We start from the raw sequence: 12,029 nt of genomic DNA, 5'->3' as shown, positions 1-12,029 counted from the left end.
CTCTGAGACCCTCAGCAATTTTCAAGTGGTCCACAAAGATTGAGAACCACTGTCCTAAATGATTAAGCATTTTGGGCCACTTTCCTCCATTGCCTTGCACACATGTAATTATTTACACATGTGCAAAGTTTGTGTAAAACAATATTCTGATTTTGCAATATTTTACACACAAGGTTGCCCAGGGGTCAATGCAGCACAAAATAAGGCATTTTAACTTTACACACACTTCTAACCTGCCTGTGAAAGATAACAAGGGTGTCTTCATATACTCCATTAAGGAAAGAAAACAACAATTTTGTATAAAAGCAACTTTAAATGGGTTGCCTTGCATGTAAGTCATGAGCGAGGAAATTCAAAATTAAGCCTTCCTCGCCATATTCAATTTGCTCTGTAAAATGTGTATTCACCATTACTGAAATATCCAAAAAATATTACCTACCATTCTCTAATTCATACATAATTGGTACAATCCTTACATTCCAGTAGTTTTCTTCCTCTTCTGTTTCATTTACTCTTGAGTCATTCTCTGAGCCTTCAAAATACATTTAAAACATAATCATATATTAGGTGGAGGTTTTAACTGTAGCACAAAAACTTTTACAAGTATTTTATGCACCAGGTTAACTGAAAATGTTGCAGTTTGCTAACTTCTGATTTGTCCCCCAATCCCAATTTTTTAAATTTAAACTCTCTCAAAAATAAACACTTCAAACAGAAATCAGATTGGATGCCTTTCTAAAAGGTATGCTCTTGTTCAATCAGAAGCCGAGGATCAAGATCAAGCCTTCATAAAGCAGCACTGGTGAAATTCTATGGCCTGTGTTATATAAGTCAAACTGGATCATCATAATGGTTCCTTCTGGCCTTAAAATCTATGAATTTATTAACTCAATTTTCAAAATTGTGGTAAATAACTTATTATAGCATTATTATAATAGTGGCCAGATGTTGTCTTTGATTACAGGGATATAAGTTTGAAGTACGAATGAAGGAAGGACCATTTCCCTCAACTCAGAAATCCCATTCTTTACACCTGCCATCCAAAATCTAGCAGAAAAACCTGGACTAGGAATAATATGCCTTCATATGATCTGTACAGTGTTAATTATAGCCAGCTGATCAGAATGCTCAAGAGAGTGTGGTAGTGCTATCCCTTTTGGTTCAAGCAGTTAGACAATATTTGCTGTGTCATGGGTTGTTTCTATTAGTAGAAAAAATTTATGAGAATAAGGTATATTCTTTGAGGCAATCATTATTGCCTCAAATGTTAGCCAATATATATGTTAGGCATTGTATATACCACATTAATAGGTATTAATTGCACGGTATTAACAGAATATACATTATATATATTTGTAAGTGGTGGGAAGTTATATTAATAGAATGTATTATGCTCTCCCAACAATTCTGTTCACCCATGTCAAGAATACCACCATATTTTGCAAAGCTGAAGTCAGCTTTGAACTTGAAAATAAGAAACTTGTCAAAGGCAAAATACATTAATGTTCTGCCCCAGTACAAACGGGGGAGGTACCTTCCACAGTAGTCCACAGACTAGTACGTGGACTACTAGTATACGAAAGAAAGATAAGGAAGGTGCAGAATAACTGGGACAAACTGGTGAGTTGGATTTTAGTGATGTGTAGAGAGTTTTGTAACATGTAAAATTGTCAAAAAAATGGGTGATCAGGCAACAAAATGGCAGGTAAAATTAAATTTTGATACGTGCAAAGCAATGCACATTAGAAGACAAAATCCCAACCATACATACAAAATGATGGGATCTAAATTAACTGTTACAACTCAAGAAAGATCTCAGAGTCATCATAGCTAGTTCTCTAAAAATATCTGCTGAACATTCAGCAGCAGTCAAAAAAACCTAACAATATTAGGAACGTGGTAAATAATATATCGTAATACCACTACATAAATTCATGGTATACCCACACCTTGAATACCATGTACAGTTCTGGTCACCCTCTCTGAAAAAAAGATACCTTTCTCTGTACCTTTTCCAATTCTAACGTAACAAAAATGATTAGGGGTATGAACAGCTTCCATATAAAGATGGATGAAAAAGACTGGGACTGTTCAGCTTGCAGAAGAGACAACTGGGGGCGGAATATGATTGAGGTCTATAAAATCATGAATAGCATGGAAAAAAGTGTTATTTACCCCTTCACATAACACAAGACCCTAGGGTCACCCCATGAAATTAATAGGCAGCAGATTTAAAACAAACACAAGGAAGTACTTCTTCACACAGCACACAACCTGTGGAACTCATTGTTAGGGGATGTTGCGAAGGCCAGAAGTATAACTGGGTTAAAACAAGAATTAGATACTTTCATGGAGGATAGGTCCATCAATGGCTATTAGCCACTATGGTCAGGGATGCAATCCCATACTCTGGGTGTCCCAAAACCTCTGACTGGCAGAAGCTGGGACTGGACAACAGGGGATGACTCACCTGATAATTGCCTTGTTCTATTCATTCCCTCTCAATCATCTGGCACTGGCCACTGATGGAAGACACCCCTGCCGCCCTACAGCTCTGTTGCTACCTGGCCTGGCAATGAGGCCTGTATTTTGCGTGCTGGCTCCTGTCATCTCAGCTATCTTACTCCAAAAATGAACTTAACTGCTTCTTACATTTATCCTGAATGAAATGCAGCTGTAATGCCCACTGGCTTCACTGAAGTTTCACCCAACCTCCATTATAACAGTATATATCCAAAAAACACGTGAGACTTCCAAAGCAGACTGCGAAGAACTTCAAAAAGATCTCACAAAACTCAGTGATTGGGCAATAAAATGGCAAATGAAATTTAATGTGGATAAATGTAAAGTAATGCACGTTGGAAAAAATAACCCCAACTATACATACAATATGATGGGGGATAATTTAGCTACTACTAATCACGAAAGAAATCTTGGAGTCATCGTGGATAGTTCTCTGACGATGTCCACGCAGTGTGCAGCAGCAGTCAAAAAAGCAAACAGGATGTTAGGAATCATTAAAAAAGGGATAGAGAATAAGACAGAGAATATCTTATTGTCCTTATGTAAATCCATGGTACGCCCACAACTTGAATACTGCATACAGATGTGGTCCCCTCATCCCAAAGAGGATATACTGACATTAGAAAAGGTTCAGAAAAGGGCAACTAAAATGATAAGGGGTTTGGAACAAGTCCCACATGGAGAGATTAAAGAGGCTAGGACTTTTCAGCTTAGAAAAGAGGAGACTAAGGGGGGATATGATAGAGGTATATAAAATCATGAGTGGTGTGGAGAAAGTGAATAAGGAAAAAAGTTATTTACTTGTTCCCATAATATAAGAACTAGGGGCCACCAAATGAAATTAATGGGCAGCAGGTTTAAAACAAATAAAAGGAAGTTCTTCTTCACACAGCACACAGTCAACCTGTGGAACTCCTTGCCTGAGGAGGTTGAGAAGGCTAGGACTATAACAGGGTTTAAAAGAGAACTGGATAAATTCATGGAGGTTAAGTCCATTAATGGCTATTAGGCAGGATGGGTAAGGAACGGCGTCCCTAGCTTCTGTTTGTCAGAGGGTGGAGATGGATGGCAGGAAAGAGATCACTTGATCATTACCTGTTAGGTTCACTCCCTCTGGGGCACCTGGCATTGGCGACTGTTGGTAGACAGGATACTGGGCTGGATGGACCATTCTTATGTTCTTAAATGTTAGGTTTATGATATCAAGATATAATTCCACATTACAACACACAATATAAATGTTTCTCTCCCTGAGACTTAAGCTAAATGGAGTGTTTCTTTGGTGGTGGTGGTGGCATAGTTGCTCTCTGGAGTACCTCAAAACTGAAGTGGAGATTTTCAAAAGTACCTCAGGGATTTAGAAACACAAGTCTCATTGATTTTCAATGGGATTTGTGCTCCTAAATCCTTTAGGTGCTTTTGAAAATTTTATTACTAGCTCCAATGGTGACATCTTGAAGGCAGCAGTTGACTTGCTCTACAGGAAACAGAAAAAGGTTCAGAAAGGATGGCTACTAAAAGAGAGAAGAGGATTTTGAGAGGATTAAAAAAAAAATCATATTGCTAAGGCTCCTGAAAATTTTCTTGGACCTTTTTATTGGCTAGTTTCAAGGTGAATGATCTGTAGTATATTACTTTAGCTAATGGTGAACCTCAAATATCTGAGAATTTTCAAACATAATATTTTGTCTCCTTTACTCCATTAATATAAAATATCCTTAAAATACTATCCACAGCCCAGAGGAGTGGTATCTAACAGGTGACTGAAAACTGAACCTTGAATTAAGTTTTTTCACTTCCCAAATTGACAGGAATTAGGTGCAGTGTGGAGTTGGGGCACTTGCTTCTTAGGGGAATTTTGGAAAAAACTAACTCTAAATTGGTTTACAGCAGCATCAATTGACCAGAAGTATAACTCACTAAGTTCCAAGCCTCTTGGCCAGAGAAGAACGACACTGAGAAGGCAGTGAGGACCATACTTAAACAAAGAGTAGATTGTACATAATGACAACCAAAAACTAAACAAGATCTCCATGAAGGTGCAGTGAGTTCTACCAAATTCTCTGCAGACATGAAACCTGCAGTCTAGACTCCATCAGATTGTCCCACATCTTCTGGCCTCCTTTGATTCCATTATGAAAAAGGGTTGGATTGGTCAGATCCCATGAGCAAAGAACATCCCCAACATGGGGAAGTCCTTAGCTGGTACCGTGGCTGTTCCAAAGCCCGCTGAAGTCAGTGGGAACCTTTCTATTGACTTCAGTGGGCTCTGGATCAGGTCCATAGAGAGAGTTCCTCCCTTATCACCCTTGCACAGAGAATGAGAGGGGGTGGAGAGGAAAACCAAGGAGAGGATCATCAGTAAGTGCTCTGGCTATTCTCTCCTGGTGGACAGCCTCTTAGGGCTATTGTAGAGCCAGCCTGCAGTCTCCCTGCACTCTGCAGAGCAGAGACTGGATGTAACAGGAAATGTGGGTCATTATTTATTAAAGTCTTGTGGCATGTTTCTCTTATTCCAAGATTATTCAAACTCTGTTGTAAATCAGTCTTTTTTTATCTCAATGTTTTAATCACGGAATCCAAAGAAACAGTTACAATAAATTTCTAGTTCAAGATAACTTGTAGGATTTACTTTTTCAAAAAAAATAGCTGGAAAACAAAGTTCAGACATTACTTGGTTGAATAAAGTGATCAAATCTGTAAATACCAGAGTATTAGACAGACAAGATGGGTGAGGTAATATATGTTATTGGTCCAACTTCTGTTAGTGAAAGAGACAAGCTTTCAAGCTACACAGAGCTCTTTTTCAGGTCTGGAAAAGGTACTCAGTGTCACAGCTAAATACAAGGTGAAACAGACTGTTTAACATAAGGAGTTAACACATTCGAAGGGACCATTCAAAGCAATTTACTCTGTTAATACCCCTGAAGTCACAGGACTAAAAAGGGGGCGGGTGGCTAGTGGTTTACAGATTGTTGTAGTAAACCATAATGCCAGTGTCTTTATAAAAAGACCATGATTTTTAGTGTCTAGCAGTTAGGAATTTAAGCTTCCAGGACTATCTTTTGACAGCGTTGTGCAGGCTTCCTTTGAGGATGAGAACTGAGAGGTCAGATATGGAGTGATCATTTTGTGAAAAGCATTCACCCATGGGTGATAGGGTATTTTTGTCTTTTATCATTTTTCTTTCAGAGTTCATTTGAGAGCATAGTGAATGTCTGGTTTCACCCATAAAGCTCTCATTGGGGCATTTAGCACACTGGATGAGGTATATCATGCCTTGTGATAGGCATGTGTAAGACTCATGGATCTTGAAAAGTGTATTGGGAGGGTATTGATTATTGTAGCAGTGGAGATATGACTGCAGGTATAATATCTGTTATGGTAGGATCAGAAGAGAGGGTTCAGGAAAGATTCCTTTTAGGATGTGGTCACCCTAAAGTGTGGGTTGTAATTGTTTAGTGATACCCCATAGGGGGTTCCAGTGTGGGGTAGTGGGTGACAACTATCGGTATGGAGCCAAAGAGGTTTTTTCCCCTGTATTGAAGTATGCTCTCTCAGGGTATTTGGATGGTCCGTTCCATGATGCAATCTACTCCTCTCAGGTGGAGTGTCCTTGTTTGAATGCGGTTTTAAGTGTGTATCACGGACTTTCTTCCTGGAGCCTATTCTGTGATATCTGAAGGCCTGGCTGTAGATAACAGATTTTTTTGGTGTGTTTGGGGTGGTTTCTGGATCTGTAAATGTGTGTTAACTACTTATGCTAAACAATCTGTTCCAGCATGTATTTAGCTGTGACACTCTGAGTATCCTTCCCAGACCTGAGGAAGAGCTCTGTGTAGCTTGAAAACTTGTCTCTTTCACCAAAGGAAGTTGGTACAATAAAAAAATATTACCTCACCTACTTTCTCTCTCTAATATTCTGGGACCAACGTGCCTATGGTGACATTGTAAACACCAGAGCACGTATAATTTTACTTGACAGACTCCTTACCTGATCAGAAACTGTGTCTCCTGACAGCATGTGCAAACTAATGTAAGAATCTGCACAGTTCATTCATTATATAAATCTTAGTGTAGTAATTATTTTACAAGAACAGAATATACAATATAATAATAACGTAAGAGTTAAGAGGCTTTCTTCCTGGGATCAGTGTCTCAAGCCTTAAATCTGTGCGTCTGTGTTGAGAGCATTTGGTTGGGTGAAACAAGGAGGATTAAGATTCATAACTGACCATTTTAAATGGTTTCACTTTTAAAAATCAAAATTCTGTAGCTTAATTTTCACTATTCAATGTACCCATTGTAAAAATTTATAATATCTATTTCTAGGGCTTATGTAAAATGGCTGCTGTTTCATGTGAAATATACTGGACAGATAGGATTTTTAAAAGATTATTTCTTTTGCAGACTTTTTTCATTCCCAAATGAAATGAGCTGATAGTATTGTTTAGGTTCCAAATGACTAGTAGCTCATTTAATAAAACACTGCACAGAATTTGCCATGAAGGGAAGCTCTGCTCTGAACAATGTAAGAGAACAGAGGTGAAATATGAGTATTAGAAAAGCTCACAGTGCTGCTTCCTGCCACAGTCTAGATGCAGATGAATTACTTTTCCTCCGCCCTTATGATTCTGACACCCCATCCCTGAATTCATGTAAAAAATTCGATATTGCAAGAATGCATGTAGCAACTTTATACACCTGATTAGTACCAATGAATAAGATTATTTGTGTGCATGTGTGCAGTGTGAGGGTAAAAGGTCACACTAAAAACTAAAATATGCTGTAAATCTAAAAGGCTATTCAGTTTTCATCAGAGCACAGAGTAGTCTCTCTTAAATCTTGCATAATGACAGGTTTCAGAGTAACAGCCGTGTTAGTCTGTATTCTCAAAAAGAAAAGGAGTACTTGTGGCACCTTAGAGACTAACCAATTTATTTGAGCATAAGCTTTTGTGAGCTACAGCTTCACATCCGATGAAGTGAGCTGTAGCTCACGAAAGCTTATGCTCAAATAAATTGGTTAGTCTCTAAGGTGCCACAAGTACTCCTTTTCTCTTAAATCTCTCATACACCAAAAAAACATGGAATCCAAAAACCAAAAGTAATTTAATTAAAACCAGGTATTTTCATACTACATGTTTCCACAATACCTTTTGAACCTCCCTGAAAAAAAATCATAAGTAGCCTTTAACATACTATATTAATTCAAACAACAAAAATTAGAAGCACAAAATGTTGTGATTATTCAAAAAGACAACAATATAAAAACAATAAGGCTTTGTATTTCTCAGTCTTGAAGATTTTTTTTAAAATGTTGGTGAAAATTAATAGTTTCAGTACGTTAGTGATAGTCCTTAATCTTCTAACTGTGTAAATTATGATTCAACGGGATACCAATACTCAAGCAAAAAGTTCAGCAAAAAAGTTTGCTGTCTCAGTGGTTTATAGGTCTTAACCACAGCTTCGCATTCTGGTCACAAAGAAATGACATTAAATCGCCTGCATTTATTGATTGCTGTTTTTAGCATGTAAATACAAGAGCCTTAGCAACACTGAGTTTTAGAGAGGGACACAGTACCTGATTAATCTTTTTAGCTTCTTTACAGAATACCCTCTGCCCACAAGCACACTAAACTTAAAATACACTATTTCCTCTCTAAAATGTTATAGTTAAAAGTGTATCGCTGAAGTCATATTTGAAAATATCTACATTTCAGTGAGAGACTTTTTTGTTGTTGTACACAAATCAGGAGGGAAATGTAAATCTGAGTTGATATTGGTATCCCATAATTTATTCTGGAGATAGCCGAAGACCAAATGTGTGTCTGACCTAACAAAACTGAAGCATTTTATTTTATTTTATTTTATTAATAGGGTTCTTAATCAACTAAATTTGAAAATAAAAAGTTCTGCTAATTCATATGGCCTTTTCCATAACATATACAAATTTATGACACTTATGTACATGTAAAACATGAGCAACAAACTACTGATCACTTCCCATAAAACCATGAGCACCCACAACTTCAACTGAAGTCACTGCAAGCAAAGTGAAGTGCACCTCACAGGAGGCACTCAGCATCTTCCAGGATCAAGCCCATACTTAAAGAAATATAGCTTTAAAAACCAGCAAAACAGCTGCTGTACGTTTACCAAGCATTTGTAACTGTGCACTTTTAACTTGCATGTTAAAAATATTATAAGAGAAACGTTATTTATTGACTATCTGATACGCAACTACAACAAAATTCACACGCACAGAAAAAAAGTTGAGGGCCATAACCTCAGCTGGTGTAAACTGGTATAGCCTCATTTTGCCCTAGGTATTCATACCCTTTACACTGGTGGTCCAAATTCTCAAGGCAAAATATAAGAAAATTAGTACTTCTGAAACATCAGGAAATCACATTTAACGGTTTTAAAGGTCAAATCTATTAAATCTCAAATATTGTTCTTCTGGATCTAAAAAAATTTTTAACATTTTTTAAAAAGCACTGTCCAGTGATGCATAAAGAAATGAAAAAAGGGAAACACAGAAATTGAATGATTTCTGCTTGTGTGAACTTCCCATCTGCAAATGCAAGTAAGGTCAGGCTTGACAAAGCCCTGGCTGCGTTGATTTAGTTGGGGATTGGTCCTGTTTTGAGCAGGAGGTTGGACTAGATGACCTCCTGAGGTCCCTTCCAACCCTGATATTCTATGATTAAGTGTTGTAAGCAAAGAAAAACAGGACCAGAAAAATGAACTGAGAAGAGATTTCAGAATATTGTACCTGTTTTGCTTCCTGATTTATTCCAGCCACTGCTGCTTGGATTTGATGAAGCCTTGTCACCATTTTTAATTTGGTCACTAAAAGAAATAGGCACACAAAAAAAATTCTACTAAAGTACAATAACCAAAATGTTTCCTTCTCCAAATGCAATACATAAAAGAACACTGTACACTATAATTAATAAGTCAATATATTTTTACACTTTCCAGTTAAATTATTTTGACCATTCATACAAATCAATTATATTTAAATAGAAAACTTTCCATGACATTTAAAAAGGAAAACACAAAACACATTTATGCCACAAGATGTCACTAATATGGAAGGTAAAAACTGATGTGTTTCTATTTGTAGACATAACACTGAAAGCTGAAGAAACACACTTCACACAGATCTATTTTTTATTGTTATCAAACTAAATTTGGACTCATCTAATTTTAAAACTTGTAAATTCAGCATTTTACAAAGCCTTAATATAGGGAATATGATAGAGCAGGGGTGGGCAAACTTTTTAGCCAGCGGGCCACATCAGGGTGCGAAACTGTATGGAGGACCGGGTAGGGAAGGCTGTGCCCCCCAAACAGCCTGGCCTCCTTTTCACCCCCTCCCACTTCCCACTCCCTGACTGTCCCCCTCAGGACCCCCCCCGCTCCTTGTCCCCTGACTGTCCACTCCTGGGACCCCCGGTCCCAAATCGCACCCCCCCCTCCCCAGGACTCCCATGCCCTATCCAACCCCCCTATTCCCTGACCGCCCCGTCACAGGACCTCCACCCCATCCAACCGCCCCCTGCTCCCTGTCCCCTGACTGCCCCCTGGGACTCCCGACCAAACCTCCCCACCGCCACACACGTGCCACTGTTACCCCCTTACCATGCCGCTCAGAGCAGAGGAGGGGCCGGGGACTAGCCTCCCAGGCCAGGAGCTCAGGGGCCAGGCAGGACAGTCCCGCAGGCTGGACATGGCCCACGGGCCATAGTTTGCCCACCTCTGTGATAGAGTGATTTGTGTTTATCAAAATAGTTTGTGAGCTAAAAATTTGTATTGAATATAACAGCATTCTTCAAAGACTGGGGGAACAACTCAGTTGACCAACATTCGTCAGTGGAAAAGTTCTAATTTCCACGTCTCTGAGAGAGCTATTGCTCATTGCATATAATGACTGTTCTTTTTGTCCATATACTACTGTAACCGCACCACCTAGCCCCTGGTTTGTAAAGCAATTTTGAACATAACAGTTATATTGGGTCAGACCAATGGTCCATCTAGCCCGACATCCTGTCTTCCAACAGTGGCCAATGCCAGGTGCTTCAAAGGGACTAAACCGAACAGGTAGTCATTGAGTGATCCATCCCCTGTCCTCTCCTCCCAGCTTCTGGCAGTTAGAGGCTAGGGACACCAAGAGCATGCAGTTGCATCCCTGACCATCTTGGCTAATAGTCATTGATAAATTCATGGAAGATAGGTCTAACTAATTCTTTTTTGAACCCTGTTATAGTTTTCTGGCTTTCACAACATCCCCTGGCACTGAGTTCCACATGTTCACTGTGAGTTGTGCGAAGAAGTACTTCCTTTTGTTTGTTTTAAACCTGTTGCCTATTAATTTCATTGTGACACCCCGGTTCTTGTGTTATGTGAAAGAGTAAATAACACTTCCTTATTCACTTTCTCCACACCATTCATGATTTTATAGACCTTTATCATATCCCCCCCTTAGTCATCTCTTTTCCAAGCTGAAACATCCCAGTATTTTTGCATAATGCTATTCTTTGATGTGTAAAAATTCCTATTCATTATGTGATCAGTTTTTGTTTGGACAAAAAGGAAACTAATGCATGATTTCAGCATCTGCGTTCTGTTGTGTTTGTCATAACTCTATGTGCCAAAATTGCATTGATATTTAAAAACACAAGTAGTAAACTCCCATTAAAAAGAGAAAGTTTCTCTTCTTTAGATTCCTATTTATTTATCAACGAAGACATCATGGTCAAGGTGGTGTACATCTATGTTTTCTATTTTCAGCATGCATTTAAGTTAACACATTTTGTTCCAACTATAGCTCACATACTGATACAATTCATCCCCTTAAATGTCCTTCATATAGAGAATAGAGATGTGCAAACAATGCTATTGGAAAGGTCTTATCTGTTAATTGGACTTCTCTAAGGTTTAAAGTTAAACACTTATTTAAGTATTTTGCTGGTTTGAGGCCTAAACGCCTGTCAGTCCACATAGCAGATAAAAGTTACTCTATCAACAGATGAAGACAGAATAAAAAACAAAACTTTTGTAAATTTACTCGGCCTACGAAGTGGGCTAGACTGGCTGACTCTGCTTGATTAGATACTTCTCAGGAAATTATGTTATAGTGGAGCACCGGTTCCACGTTAGAAAGTGCTGCTAAAACTTAATTATTTAAAGGACAGCTTTTCCAGGGGCATGTCCACACCATAAACTTAAGTCGACCTATGCTAGATCAACTTACAGCCACTGCAGTAATTACTGCGATGGCTGATGTCCACACTGCCCTCCTGTCAGTGGTGCGTGTCCTCACTAGGAGCGCTTCCACCAACTGAAGAAGGGGACAGTGGGGAGCTGAGAGCTCTGCCAGGAGCGGGGGGCAGCCACCTGGGCTTCTTGACTCCCTGAGCAAGGAGCAGGGACAGGGGGCAACCAGAGCCCACCAGGCTTTCTTGTCACTTTCACGGCTCCAGCATAAAGCCCTGAAAT

The 12,029-nt window shown here is 38.9% G+C and overlaps 1 protein-coding gene across 1 annotated transcript in view; it reads right to left on the bottom strand.

The window, feature by feature from the left end:
- The window catches only part of ARMC2 (armadillo repeat containing 2), a 119,758-nt gene that overhangs the window by 74,949 nt on the left and 32,780 nt on the right, over positions 1–12,029 (bottom strand). The window contains exons 6-7 of the mRNA XM_074948204.1: positions 9,301–9,377; positions 440–532 (exon numbers count right to left, since the gene is read on the bottom strand). Of these exons, the coding sequence (XP_074804305.1) occupies positions 440–532; positions 9,301–9,377 (170 nt within the window). The remainder of the gene's footprint in view (positions 1–439; positions 533–9,300; positions 9,378–12,029) is intronic.

The sequence above is a fragment of the Natator depressus genome, chromosome 3 (assembly GCF_965152275.1).
Source record: "Natator depressus isolate rNatDep1 chromosome 3, rNatDep2.hap1, whole genome shotgun sequence".
NCBI classification, from domain to species: domain Eukaryota; kingdom Metazoa; phylum Chordata; order Testudines; family Cheloniidae; genus Natator; species Natator depressus.
Note: the sequence above shows the minus strand (reverse complement) of the source record. Positions and strands in the feature narration are given on the sequence as shown.